This window comes from Glycine soja, chromosome 8, assembly GCF_004193775.1.
Source record: "Glycine soja cultivar W05 chromosome 8, ASM419377v2, whole genome shotgun sequence".
Lineage (NCBI taxonomy): Eukaryota > Viridiplantae > Streptophyta > Magnoliopsida > Fabales > Fabaceae > Glycine > Glycine soja.
Genome location: NC_041009.1, coordinates 2,286,891 through 2,302,997, shown reverse-complemented (window position 1 = coordinate 2,302,997; position 16,107 = coordinate 2,286,891). Strand labels below are relative to the sequence as shown.

The window sequence follows — 16,107 nt, the reverse complement described above, 5'->3', positions numbered from 1 at the left end:
TATAAAAAATATCAAAATTAAAAACTATATATTTAATATTGTGAAAGTGTAAAACACATTTATATTTATTATACAAATAACGTAGGAGAATCGGTAAGAAATGTAATAAGAAGATTTATAACTATTGTTTTAATATAAGACAATAGAATATATATAATCTACAATTTATAATCATGATAAATAAGTAATCCTTGATTTTATTTTTTTAACTACTATAAATAGACATATTTAGTTTTTAAAAGTAAATTTTCAAATTTAAATATTGTGTATGAACAATCAATGTTGGAAGAATATATTGTACCATAGACGTTCTCTTATCAAGATTGTGTTTTAGAGATACGTATATTATGGTGTTAAACTGTTTTTTTATAAATAAATAAAAAGTTTAAAAACATTTGAAAAATAAAATTTAATTTTAGTGCACTATTTTCTACATTAATATATTGTATTAATTACCTATTAGTTCAATGATTATATAACATGCGTTATTAACTTTAGTAAAAATAATATTAAAAAAGTAATTTGTGAATATTAATATAAAAACAAGAAATGCATAAAAAATATTTCTGAGAGGGAAAACATTTTACAAATATCAATAAAGTTTAATGTACTATTTTCTAATTTCGACATCTGATATTATTTAGCATAAAAAAATTATACCGCAAGTACACACATAATTAAATAATAACATACAAATTTTAGAAATCAAAATTGAGTTAAGAAACAATTAAGTTTTTTATTGATTTTTTTATGGATTTTTTTTTATTTTGAAGTTTCTTTTAAGATATTTTATTTTGGTAAAAATATTAAAAATTAAAATTCACTATCTCATCCAATGAAAGAATATATTTACAAAAAACAAAAATATTATAAATTTTATCAGCATAAAAGAAAAAAAAGGTTAAAAATTAAAAGTCAAATACATTATACAAGTAGTTACGTTTCATTTTAGAAGAAAGGAATGGGAGTTGCCCACTGCCCTAATTATTCTTTGGTCTACATTATTTTATTCATTCTAAAATATTAGCCTTAACCAAATAATTATTAGTCAAACTATCTAATTCAATTAATTGAATAAATTATAAGAGTTATTATAAATTTTTTTCCCACTATTTTTTATTCCTATGAATAAAAAAAAAATTATCACAACACTATCCAACCTTCCATGCTTTGCCCTTAAGTTTGATAGTATGATAACGGGAGTCAAGGTTGGATAGATGACATTTATTACTTTCTCCCGAGTCCTGATATTTAATTCTTTTTATTTACAGTTTTTAATTATAGTACCTTATTTAAGAACAATTGAATTTTTTTCTCTGTCAAATTATTTAATATTGATAAAAGCGTATGATTGTTTATGTTTCTTGGTACAATATAACTATTTATATTTGTAGTTGTTTATTAGTAATTGCCACCAAAATAAAATTTTAAATTGTCTCTTGTTTAACTTTTGATCAAGTGTTTTAAATCGTAGGTTGGGAATTAATTAATAGACTAAACTTTGTTTTATTTTTTAAAACACAACAAACATTCCTTAGACAAAAAAAAAAGAAGTTAAATGTAGAAAGAAGAAAAATGACACCAGAATTTTTATATAAAAAAATAGTTTTAATGTGAGTAAGAAGAAATCAAATATTTATTTCAACAAAATATCTATACTATGAAAGTATGATTATAAAATTTCTCTTTTCTTTCTCAAAAGGATTTACAAAAGTTTTTCTACTCTGGATGGTTAACAATATTAATAACGGTAGTAGGTAGACATATCACTTTTTATTTTATTTTATTTTTCTTAAAAGATGATTTGTGGATATGATTTCATTTGTGAATGTAAGTCTTCATAGAAAAAGTGGATATCAATTGTCTATTATTGTCCAAATTTGTCGCCTCTCTCATCCTTTAATACTTAATAGTGGTAGCATCTGATTGATAGAGATTTAAAAATGAGGCTTAAAGCTATACTAGTCATTTACTAGAGCCTAATAATGGATTAGCGAATTATGTAACTTTTGTATTGGGACTTTGTTGGGCTTTTGTGATTTTTGTTATGAATTTGTAAGGAAGATGCTATTCTCACTCCATGCGTGTAAAATAAAAATCTAATTCTAAATATATCCTTAAAAATAAATATGTTTTTATTGTATATTTACGCAACAAAACATGTTTCAATCGTGTAAGGAGAGGTGAAAAAAAAATGCAACGTAAATATATGTCCATTATATATGCAACGAGAACATATTTTTATTATATATTTTTTTCACCTTCATTTACACAATGGAAATATATTTCTATTTGGCTAATTTTTTTATGATAAATATAATTAATTGTAGATATAGTCTATCTTTTTAAACTAAACAAATTAATGGTGATACAAAATACATTGTTTTAGTTGAAATTAGATTAATTAAGATACAATTTATCCTTTTTAATTGTAATAACTATCAAATACATTATTTTTTAATTAAAAATGAATTGTTTTAATATATAAATTACAATTTATAAGAGTGATCAAATTAATTATTATAAAAAATACATTTATTAATGGTAACCTAATTAAATATGGCACTAAATTTATATCGTAATTGATTTTCTTACGATTAAAAAAGGTAGATTGTGACACTAAATTCATTTTTTTCAATTAAAAAGGTAATATGGGTTACTGTTAATTTGACTAGCTTGAAAAAATAACTTATATCTACAACTAAGTACATTTTTTATTCCTAAAAAATTAACAAAATAAAAATATATTTATGTTATGCAAGTAAAGATGAAAAAAACTACATAACAAAAATATGTTTCCGTTAGATAAAGTTTACAATGGAAATCAGAAATATATTTCTATTGTAATAGTTTTGCATCGCTTTTACATAATAAAAACAGTATTTCTGTTAAAAACATGGTTTGGGAATAATAAAAATTTAGAAGCACGTGGGAGGTGATAATTCAATTCATGACGTTAGAATAGCAACTGCCATTTTTTAATTAGAACCTTGAAATGTAACTACTAAATGTTGGGTCATCCTAATCTTCTAGTTTTTAATTTAATTAGTTGGATTAGATATATAACTTGTTGCGCCTTAAATTAACTTATCGGGTCATGGGCCTAACTAGCATTAGATGTATGTGCTTTGCCAGGTGCATCAGGCATATTGTTTTGTGTACCTAGTATTAAAATAAAATTTTAAAAATATTTTTAAGAGTGTGTTTGTATGAGATAATTTAAAATTACAAGAATTTTAAATTTTGAGAATTTAAAATGCTTTAATTTAAATTCTTTCATCTTTTAAATTCTGTGTTTAGATACAACCTTTCTTTTCCTTGCAAACATTATACCTTCCGTCTCAGATCCATCTCAGTCTCGGTCTAAGCCACTTCAACCCCAACCCCCTCCATCCAAGTTAACAAATCCTTGGTTTCTGCCACTCCCTCCAAGCTTCTTCCCTTTCAGATTGGTCATGGCTTTGACCTCCGCCGTTTGAAACCCGGTTATCCCCTAATCATCGGTGGAATCAACATTCCCCACAATAGAGGTTGCGAGGCTCATTTTGATGGTGACATTCTGCTTCAGTGTGTTGTTGATGCGATTCTAGGGGAGCTCGGTCTTCCTGATATTGCCTAGATTTTCCCAAATTTTAGGGGCGTTAGGTCTTCACTGCTTCACTGCATATGACTTTTAACGTTAATATGTAAAGTTAGAACTTAAGTGGTTGCTGAAATTCAACCTTCTCAAATCAAAGAATTTTCAAATTCACTCTCTTAGAAGATAGAATTTGAAATTCTATTCTTTCAACTAACTAAAATTTCCTTTAAAATTTTAAAATTTTGAATTTCTCTTACTAAAACATCCAAACAGTTACTTTTAATAAAAAAAATTAATTCTCTGTCAAAAATACATTACCTAGTTAAATTATCCTATCCAAACACACTCTAAGTGTTTTTTGTTTTTACGGACTACATGATCTATATAACTCATATGGATTACGTGATCCGTAAGTGTTTTTTTTTTTAATTTTAATAACTTTTTTTAATATTAAATATTTTTTATTTATAAAAAATATACTGATTAAATATTTCATATGAGTTATATCAAAATTAATTATCACAAAATTAATTATTTAAATTTACATGCGCATTAAATATACATTAAAAATTTTAGTGTTATATATAATAATATTATTTATTTTATAACATAATTAGATTATTAGTTCATTTGGTTAGAATATCAGATTAATGATTTGAAAGTTACAAATTTGATTCATATTTGAGTTATTAATTTTAAATTAATTCGTAAAATATATTTTTGAAAAAAAAATTTATGGATTAAGCTCATATGAATTAACTTTGAGACTTACGGATTAGTTGATCATTGCCTTTTTTTTTATCAATTTGATATGTTGAATTTTCTTGCTCTCAATACCTTGACAATAGTCTTCAACCCTCTTGGTTACCATTATCCTAGTCATCATATCATACCAATTGAAATATGTATATATGTTTTTGGTCAAATTTTGTTTCCAGTCCGTGAAATTTCATATGAATTTGATTTTGTTCCCCCAAATTTATAGAAAAAATCTTTTATTTCAATTTTGAATTTTTTTTTTCTAAGCTCTATCTATCAACACTAACAAAACTGCAAACGTGGCTAACATAAGTCACCTTAGCAATTGCAACATAAAATTTAATGACATGTTATCATCGTTAAATATTTGTCTGATTCCTCAAATTTGGATAAGTTTTTTTCCCTCAAATTTAAAAGGAATTTTTTCAATCCTCAATTTTAAAAATAATTTTTTAAATCACTAAATTTAAAAACAATTGTATTAGTGCCCAGAATTAAAAAAAAAAATTAGTCTGTCAAATTTAAAGTATTTTTTTAGTTCCACAAATTGAGTTCCTCACAGTTGGCCAACAAAAAGCCAAGCTACCTTTGCCACTTCAATTAAGTGAGACCATGTGTGTAACCCTTCCACCCATTTTTTTTCCTCCAAAAATCACAATTTAAGTAAAAGTAAAAAAAAATCATTGGTAAAAAATCATTGATAAACGATAATCCGAGCTTAACAATATTAGTAAGCTAGGATTTTACGATATTTTTCTAATATATTGCTTTTTTTGGGTTGAATATTTTACCACAGATATAAATATATTTATAGTATATTTTTATTGAAAACTCATTATTTTTTTACCATGTATTGATACGAAATAATCCGGACCGAAGCTGTACTTAGTTTTTGTTAAGAATCATGAGCGAGGTGAGTATTTTTCTCCGACACAATTTATTTCATGCCAAAAAATCAACCATAATACGAATCCTTGGTTAAGGGACATAAGCCATTATAATTTATATTGTTTATTATGATAAAAAATAAAGAATTATGCACCCGTTAGAATTAATAAAGAATAATTCGTTATGATTGCCTAACTGATCCTCTTAAAAAATGTTAATTACTAAATTATGTGGATACTGCATACTATATTTTTAAATACAGCAATAAATATTAAGATGATATCTTACGAAAATATACTCTAAAAAAATTCTTACGAAAATATAATGTTGTTTAAATAAAAAAATTATACAATTTGCTTTATTAGCTACTTTCAGATTTATGTATGGTCTCATATGTTATTCTTTTTCTTTTATTTTATTTGAGTTAGATAAAGATTATTTATGGGCCATAAGATGTTTTTCCAAACATGTAATGCAGTTACGATGTTGCATATTTAAAACGTTAAACAACTTTGCATAGGCTTTTTTTATGCTTTGCAACTTGTACGTAATAATAAAAAATCATCCATGCAATAATTACAGGACCCAGTGATCATGATCAAATAGAAAATTTCAGGGTTGCAAATGAGAACTGGATCAAAATCCATATCGATTGCTATTTTTGCAAAGAGAAGCAACAAATTTCAAGAGCCCAAACAAAAGAATGAGAATCTGATCAAATTCACCACCTGTAGTCATGTGGAAAAACTTAACTAGAATCTGATCAATTTAAGCTAAAGCAGAAGAAAACACTTTTTTATTTTAAAACTGGAAAGATCATTGGAATCTCTCACGCCAACGACTGACACATGCCCAACATTTTCTCTTATAAGAAACAAAAAGAAAAGGGAAAAAAAATAAAGTAGCGGTGTTTTGTTGATATCTGCGGAATCTAAGGGTCGAAGGTAAGGTTTAATAGGCATCAGAATACAATTCTAAAATTAGATAACATAACAGAAAGAAGAGATGCCTTTGCCAAAATACAACGTGAAATTTTTTACAGAATCTCTTTGTGCCTGTTTAGAAACTATAGAGAATAGAGAATAATAAGAATGACAACAAATCAGGTTGAGTAGTATTAAAAAACACGAAAGTGGCTCTAGTTGCTCAAATACCATACAGAATGACAGATTAGACTTTTCCAGGTACAGCTCATTTTGATTTTATTCACTTCACTAAAACAAGGCTCTTCTTCTTCTAATTTTCAAAATGCACGTCAGATTAGAGAAAGAAACGTGATTACCTTTGCTTACTCCGTGACTAAACTAATTGCAGAAACATCTATAGTTTCTCTATACCACAATTAGTATAATGACGCAGAGCAAGCGTTACTCAGAAAATAATTGCGTGTTCTTGAAAAGTAAAAGTATTAATCAATTTGCTTTTCAAAAAAAAAAAGTGTTAATCAATTTAATTTCCAAAACTATATAAAAGTTAGTTAGAATGTTATTTTTGCAAAACTTTTTCTTTGTTGTTACAAGTTTCTGTAAAACTTTTTGCCGATACCACATCTCTAAACACTACATTTGTATTCTCCAAAGAATATAATCTTATTACGATCGGATAGAACTGTTCTTCATAAAAGATACAATCTTATTTGAATTGGACTGAATCATTCTAAACTACAAAACTAAAAAACTGTGTTCTTAATAAATAAAAGCATTAATCAATTTAATATCTAAAACAATAAAAATGTTAGTTAGAATGTTATTTTTGAAATTTCATTTTGCTGAGGCCACATCTATGTACCAAAAAATAATTCTGTTCATCATGCAAGACAATATTACCCAAGACTATTCTCCAGAATCTCAACAAAAAAAAAAAAAAATTTACTCTAGTCAATTAGAATATCTGTGAATGATAAAACTTTTCTCCTAAACATTTGTTATAACTGCATATTTAAGATTCAAAAACTGATGTTATCGATTAAGCAGAAATAATTTCTGGTACTCTCTCGTTGTGAGTAATTTGGTGCATTCATTAAAGGGAAGACTATGCAAGCAAATGATATATAAAATTCAAAAAAAAAAAAAACACAAATGGAGAGTATAACACAGATCCATGGTTCTCATAAAATTCTTCATTGATCGCTAAAAATTGATCATCATCATGAAATTGGGCATCCGTTGTAACAAATAGTGAAAGATAACCCAAAGCGGCAAAGCCTAAGGACTAGTTCAAAGACATCTCATTGAAACCCACCCACTAAAATTTTTGGGGGAACGGATCCAAGGATGAGTAGAACTAAAAAAACCCCATTTCATTACATGGGGGTAAAAAAGAGATTTTACAAATTTCCTGGGTTCCATTTACAAATTCGGAGCCTAACAAAGGAAATATCAAACGAAATCGCAATCGAGAATGTCAAACCTCCGCTTTCTGGAGCAGAGGGGCAAAAACGACGACGTTTTCCTTACAGGAATCGGAGGCTGCCACGTCAGTGTCGTCCGAAACCATGCTAACGAAATCTTCGAGAGAGAGTTTTCCGTACTTGTGTTCGTCCTTGTGGAGATACTTAACGACGTTAGTGAACAACGCGACCTGGCAGGGAAGGACCAAACCGCCGTTACCTCGGAGTCCGAACTCTTCTTCGGTTTGTTTGAGGAGGCCATCGAAGAGCGCAAGGTTAAGGAAGCGCGCAGGGATGGCGAAGCGAGTGCGTTCGGTGCCCACGTAGACGAAGATGAAGCCGGGGGGAGGGCGGCGCGCGGCGGAGGGTTCGTCGTCGGAGCGGCGGCGGAGGCTGATGTGCTTCCAGCGCGTCATAAGCTGTTTGAGACGCACGATTTGACGAATCTTGTCGACTTTCATATTCATCGCACCCGCCATTGCACCTGCACGCCTATGAGAGAGAGAGAGAGAGAAGGAGAAGCGAGTGCTTTGGTTTCTGAGTTGTTGGAAAGAGTTTTGAAAACGAAGAAAGAAAAAGAGATAAAATAGAATACTAGAATGGAATAGTGGGGGAATTGATACTAATACTATCACTACTCCGGTTAGGTTAAGAGAACAGAATGATTGTGTTTTCCCCCAACCCAATCACTCACCTTAACTGCCTTTATCTTTCCCTAAATCTGATTTTTCTTTATACCTAAAATAAACTAATAAAGTGTCAATTAACCACATGAATTCCCAAAATCTGATTTTATTTATAGAAATAGAAAAAGTAAAACTTACGTATCTATTTAACCACATGAATTAGTCAATTAGGTCATCTTAATTGTACTCTTTTTTTTTTTTTTGTAGAACTTGTTTCTTTTTGTAGAGTTTGTATTTGTATTTAGCTCATCTGAAACAATGGAGATACACTTTAACCAAAAAATAATAATCAATCTTTATGTAAAACATACAATACTTTTCTTTCAACTGTGGAAATAACATAAAAGTAATTTGAAGAAGTACTTTTGCAAAAGAAGGTACATGTTTTTTATTATTATGGTTCAAAAATAAAGTTTAATGTTTTTTTTGTTTTAAAAATATTTTTTATGTATTTTTATTCTTCTTTTCCTAGTGGTATATTTATTATCGTTAGTTTTAGTAATTTATTTTAAGCTTCGTCTTTTAACTCTCTTTCCGTAAAAAAAAAAAAAAACTCTTTTTCCTGTCAAAAAATATATTTTAACTCTCTTTTTTTATTTAATCTTGGTTTTATAGCTTCATTTTCTTCTAACTTCTTTATTTATTTTTTCTTCAAGGTAAATTTCTCAATCTTTTTAAATCTCTTTGAATATATTTTTATTCTTTTAAATATTTGACATTTGCATGATGGTATTTTTGTTGTTGTTGTTATTTCTGCGTATTTCAACTACTAATGTGTTTAAAGAGAAATTTTACAATAGAGGAAAAAGGCGTATTAGTGTGCCACAAAAATAACATTTATTTTTTTTTTCTAGAATTTTAATTTACACGTTTGTTTGTTTTTCTTCTTTCTAGTTGGTTTTTCTTTTATTATTGTTTTAATTTTTAAGTTTCTTTCACTTCTTTGTTGCATTTGTTCTCTAAGATAAAATTCCATCTTTTGTTTACTTTAAATAATTTTTTAAAGTCTTATCAAATACTTAATAACTAAAACTTGTCCACTAACAATATTTTGTAACTTTCATATGTTTAATTATTAAGATAAAGAAAAATACTAAAAAAAGGAGAGTTTTACAGATAGAGAAAAAACTTACTGTAATACAAAAACAACTTTATATATGCGTCCTAGTATGTAAAATTACGTTTACACCTGATATTTTTAAGATTTTATACCTCATAAATCCAATAAATTTGTATTGATAAATGTGTTAATTATTTTCAGCTGACGATCTCAATACATTTTCAATTTTTTTTATTTCAAAACATATATTTTTTCTCTATTTAATCTCACGTCACTTATTGTCTTCGCAATAATTCTTCTGTTCCCATAATACGTAGTTATTTTAATTATTTTCATCCTTTTATCTCATGAGTAAAAGTTAACAAATTTAGTTTAAATCAAATTAAATTAAAATAGTTTTAATTTATAATTCAAAAAACACACTCAAATTATAAATCTCATATAAAAAAGTTTAAAAATTTGAATAAAAAACAAATATATTGTGGAAAAAAAATCAATCATTTCGAAGTGTAAAATAATACTTCAATAGACGCTCAATAATATTAATTACGCACGCCTTCATTTCAAAGTGTAAATATCTACTTAGTTGCATTAAATTATAAGCAATGTATACTCATATAATTTGGGAACTTTTTTGTGAATATATAATTTTGTACTTAATACATTCACAATGCACAATGATATGAATTCGTGAATAGAATTAATCTCTCACAAAAAAAAACATAATGATTTAAATTACCTGATCCATACACGCATTCATTTAAAAGTGTAAAATAATACTATTGATTACATTAAATCATAGATTATTGATGATGAATATTAATATCATATTGTAAATAATAGATTAATCACCAATTATATTAACATCAAATTTATATTTAGTCAAATTCAAATTAAATGATCTAACATAATAGTAGCAATTAATTATTTATTGGAAACAAATTATTGTCCAAATCTTGTATTATGTGTCACCAATATCTTTATTCTTTTTTTCGCTGTTGATTTTTTTAATATTTTTTAGTAATTAATAAGAGAACACTTTAGAAATTTATTAATGTATATTTTTATGCGTTAATAATTTACATATTTTTTGTAGATGTTTAGAGCAATATATGGTGTAACACAATCAAAACGTTCAACTCGTTTAAATTCTTGTTAACTTATTTTTAAATGTATTTTGGCAATGCGCGTAAGCATATTTAACTTATTTCACATTACTCTTAGAGTAAGAGAAAAATGTGTTGCATGCACAATAAGATGTTTAAAACAATTTCAACAACTTTTAGAGCAATTTTGACATAACTCAAAATTTATAAAAAAAAATATATGAAATTTACAAGGATTAACAACACTATGCTATTTAAAACATATCAAATAATTAGCTCGAAATTGTTCCCTAATATTTCCATATCATAATTGTTTCCTAACATTTTCAATTTCTCTGTATAGTTATGTTAAATCACAATCTTAATAGTATTTTCCAACAACAATAAGTAAGATAATATATATATATATATATATATATATATATATATATATATATATGTGTGTGTGTGTGTATAACTGACTCCTCTAAATTTTGCTCACTTTAAGGGGTAAAATAAGTATAATTTTTGTTGATAAGAAATTAGATACATTATACGTATAAAGAAAATTTTAATTTTAGTACATTGTCGGATTTTCTTACAAATAGTTCAGTTGGTGCGAATGATGTTCATATTTAACAGGAACATGGTTTTCAATTCTATTACTGGTACGTGGATCTCGTTGATGATCCACGGTGAATATGAGGTTGATGTTTTGAGGCTTACTCTAATTTTGGTGAAGTCCCCACATCCAACACTTTAACTTTTTATTCATAAAAAAACAGTAAATTTTGAGTCCTTAACTTTAGTAGGATCATTTTTTTTTATAACAATTACATTGATATAAAATATTTACTATTGTGAATCACTAATTTATATTATAAAATATTGCTGAAATCTTTTCTTTTAACTAGAAACGTATTTTTAATTTTAAGGATTTGATCCAATATCACTCAAATGATCAATAGTTAGTATAAATTTGAATACCAATTGAGAAAAGTGAAAAATATTTTGAAAAAATAAATTATGAATAATATAAAATAATTTTATACATTATTCAATTAGAATTCATACTGTATAAATATATTAATTTGATTATAATTATTTAAAAAGTTATATTAATTATGATTTTTTAATTTAATATCATCATAATTAGGATTTTAGATTTATATTGATACCGAATGATATCAAAAGCAATTTATAATTAAATGATGGTATAAAAATATATGAATAATGCATATTAAACTCAATTATTTTTACTCTTAAAATAAGAATATTTTCCTTTTTATTTTGTGTCTTAAAATACAGAAATGTATATTGAAATAAATTTTGAAAAAAATGAGAGTAAATTCTTAACTTTTATTCAAACAAACGTAATAAGTTAGCTGAAAATTAAAAAGCAAAACAGGTTATGGCCGTACGTTAGTGCACGGCCGGAGTTTCTCTAAGAACGCCGTAGTACTTTTCCGTATGTATGTGGATACTGAAAAAGTGGCTATTCTCTCCACTCCCATCACATGGATTCATAATACCATATTCTGTTTTTTTTTTTTTTTGCCTTGTCGGGTTCTTTAAGACGATGACAATAGTAATAGTAGTATTTCTATGACACTAGTTTCTATAAAATTTAATTTTATGCTGGAACTAGAACAGTGATTATTTCTAAACATACCTGTTAAAAAAGTGGGAGAAAAAAATTCCGATTTACCGGCCAAGTCTTCTGAGTCACTTCACATGGTGTGATGCAGATTAGTTACTAACCACTCACATGAAGATTGAGACAGTAGACCCGTGATTTCTTCACCCGCTCCTCTCTGAAAATACTCAACTTTTCCGTTGCTTAAATTAAACCTTATTACTTTTTTTATCGCAGGTTACGGATCTGCCGTCGCAAATCACTCTTTTATTTTTTTAAAATAATTATTTTATGCTTTAAAATTTAAAATTTAAAATTTGAAACTGGAAGAAGGGCAAATGAATTTATTGAACGTTTAATTTTTATTTGTTATTGTTATATGAGAAAAAAAAATTTCAGAAAATTAATTGCATAATTTTTTATCAAACAAAAATATCATTAATTTTTATTTTGAATCAAAATGTCAATAAGAACTAAAGTATTAGCAATTTTTTGTTATATAAAAAACTCCAATAATTTTTTGTTTATAAGTTATAACAAACAAATTACGCAGCATTTTCCACCGCTGAACTGATATGAAAATGAGGATTAACAAAGGATTCGGTTTGGTTTTTACAATAAAGATCTATTATTACGTAAATACTAGTATTTTTTATTATAAAGTTTAGATAATTAGGGATGAAGACATGGGTCTGAAAGTAACATTATTATAAGAAGAAAGAAGAAATGATAGTATAGTTTTGTGGCAGGAGAATGCAGAAAGCAGATGTTAGTGTGGAGGCTGAGCAAAGTACAGATTCGCGGATAAAAGGTGTCAGCGTGGACCCACTCTTATGTAGACACGTGTGGTGCACGAGCACTGGAGGAGTGGAGCGTTTGGCTCAGACGCTGCTATGCGCGTGATGATAACTCATCAGTACCCTAGAATGGCGACACGTAAACTCAATAACTATCTATGATCCCACGGTAGGGGAGCCTTCATCCTCGGTTTAAATTTAATTTGCTGGAATAATAATTAAACGCTTTTAATATTATCATAAATAAAAAAAACAAATAAAAACTATTTGTATAAAATGATTTACATATTATATGAGTAAACATATTTTAGTCTTTTGACTTGGAAAAATTACAAGTTTATGATTCTCCTTAAATAATAATATTGTTCTTGTATAAGAATTATGTTCTAGTCTTTTTTTTTTCAATCTTTACAAGAGAAAAAAATGAGTTTATTATATTAATTTATAGATTTTTTTATTTATTACAAAACTTATAAAATAATTAAACATATCTTAACCAAAAAAAAAATACAATAAACACCGTGAAAGAGTTAAAAAAAAAAAAGACAAACAAAATTTTAAAACTTCTTATGTGTAAGGAGGGTAATAGCTTGGTGAGGGAATACAATTTCTTATTCGAACAAACTTTTAATACAGAAAAAAAAAAAGCTACAGAATTGAATAAAACTCAGGTGTTGCTAAACTTTTTCATATATTAAAAAATGTATAAAATGTTGCCTTTCGTTGTTTCCAAGAAAGTTACTGTATACAGTAAAATAAAAATGAAAGAGGGATAAGTTTGCACGTGAAGTTTCATTAGAAACGTAGAAACGAGACATAATTAATGCATTAAAAACTCCTTGGGTCATAGTGATATAGGATCATTCAAACTCCAAAGTTCAAATTAAAGTCCGTTTGGTCAATCATCTAACTTTGTTATTGGGAGTCAAGTCACAGAGAAAACGACCCCATTTTGCCATATTTCAAATTTAACTCCACAAAATACAGGCAAGGCGCAAGAGGCTCTACTTCAAGGTATATTAACAATGTGTGTTTTTTTGTTTGTTTGTTAAAACATATGTGTTTTTAAACTTGAATAGCGAGTTTCAAAATAAGGTTCTGTAATTATTAAATCACTAACAATTATATTTAAATGTCAACCTCTAAGATTTGTAATTTTTAAAATTATTTATTAAATTATTGTAATTAATTTGTTTATTTTTTAATTGATAATAAAGTTAATCTGTATAATCCTTACCGAAAAATTTTAAATTTTTAATAATGCTCTATTTTTTTTTAGTTTCAAAAACTTACTTTTCCTGAAGTGATAGTTATTTGTTCTATTAATATATTTATTTGAAAAAAGATAAAGAAATTATAGTAAAATGAATGCCTTAGTTTTTAGATAAATGCTTACTCCTAATATTGCTTATGATCTAATAAATAGTTTTATTTCAATATTTGCTAGTGAAAATGTTAACAATTGATACTAACATTTTTAGGCCTACAAATATAATTCTAGTGAACTTACCCGTAAATCATTCATGAAAAAAAAATATTCATTACTGCATTATTTTAAGAGGAATTTTCCACTATTACTACACTTCATCGAACAGAAACAAACTATACACGTATTATGGCTTTGGCCAGTATGTGCAAATGTCAATACAATGCGCTCAAGTGGCAGGAACCGCTACAATAAACATGTCAGAATATGCATGCATGAATGTTGATTTTGGAAACGAGGCATGACGAATGTCATTAACCGAATAATTAAATGGGTATATATTTATTTTGATGCTAGAATTGGTTCCTGCCATGGAAATTTTGAATTTAGTATTTGAATATGAAAAAGTATGATAAATTGATCTAGATAATTTAATGATAAATTAATTTATAAATTTTATAATATAATATCAAATTAATTATTGAAAATAAAATTTTTTGTAAATTTGGTCTTTTAGTATTATAATTTAATAAAAAAATAGTTTCTTAAATTTGACTGTAAGATTACAATGCCACACCAGTTTCAAATTTGGTGACTTTCAATTTTTTTTTTTAAAAATAATCTATCATTGTCTCACATTTTCATGGATAAAAATGAGCATTTATACTAATTAAATTTATATTTAATTTTTGGATAAATATTCATTTTCGTCCCTAAATATTTAGAACGGTGACAAATTCAGATTAATAGATAAATTAAACTTATTAATCAATATTATACTTTCTATTATGTTTGTTCTAACTTATGTTTGTTTTCTTACTTCTTTAATCATTTATATTATGATGTTATGTTTGTAACAATTAAAAAAATAGAGCGAAGATAAAGATTAAATTATATTTTGAATAAATAAATGATTTTTCATAATGTGTAAAGCATTGACAAATTTGTTCATGAATATATCATGTAAGCTCTTTCATTAATGATAACATAGAAGTTAATATGTGTATAGATTTATATACTTTTTTCACTCTCGAAGACTAAAATTTAAATTTGTATCTTTTAGAAATACATTTGTGAATACTCTACACATTAACTATTTATCTTTGATTTTTTATACGTATTAATTGAAAAAGATAAATATATTCTCAATTAAGTGAACTCGACTTCTTAAATAAATGCATGCTTGATTCATTTGATTAAAAATTATATTTATCAATTTAAAAATAATAAAATTTAAGTGGTTTTCTATGGTGGATATAGTGATCCCGATGGGCCAACATTCTTAATCATCGGATATAATATAAAAAATAAAATAAAAATGATGGAGGTCAATCCAAGTCAACATGTTATTTACTGTTCAATAACAAAATCAAGTCATAATATATCATACCAAGTTGATTGCATGATAACCAACCAATCCCAATCATGATTAAACTGGGTGTACAAATTGATTGATTCAAAACTATAATTTAATAATAGAATAAATGGAGATTTTGTCCAGTCCATATTTATTTAAGTTATGTTTTTTTGTGAATTTTTTTCAAATCAAACATGATACCATTAGAGTTATCATTTTCAGTACCACATTTTTTTTCAGATAAAAAAAATAATCAAACAGAGCCTGTGTGTTGCTAACATTTGTAAAAATAAAAATGAAAATTATGAATAGCAGCTCCTTTTGTGTCGACCCAAGTAAAGCCGAAAATAACGGGTGGATTTAGATATTGGGCTATTTGTCATATTTTTTGAGCCCAGAGATAGCAATGTTGACGAAAAACATTCCAAATAGAGCGTCCAATCC

At 26.5% G+C, this 16,107-nt stretch overlaps 1 protein-coding gene across 1 annotated transcript; it reads right to left on the bottom strand.

Annotated features, from left to right (window-relative positions):
* Positions 1–7,310: 7,310 nt before the first annotated feature.
* Positions 7,311–8,311, bottom strand: LOC114424347 (auxin-responsive protein SAUR50-like). The gene has a single exon (XM_028391189.1). It carries the CDS (start codon positions 8,093–8,095, stop codon positions 7,631–7,633), a length of 465 nt encoding a protein of 154 aa, XP_028246990.1. The 5' UTR covers positions 8,096–8,311; the 3' UTR covers positions 7,311–7,630.
* Positions 8,312–16,107: the final 7,796 nt, after the last annotated feature.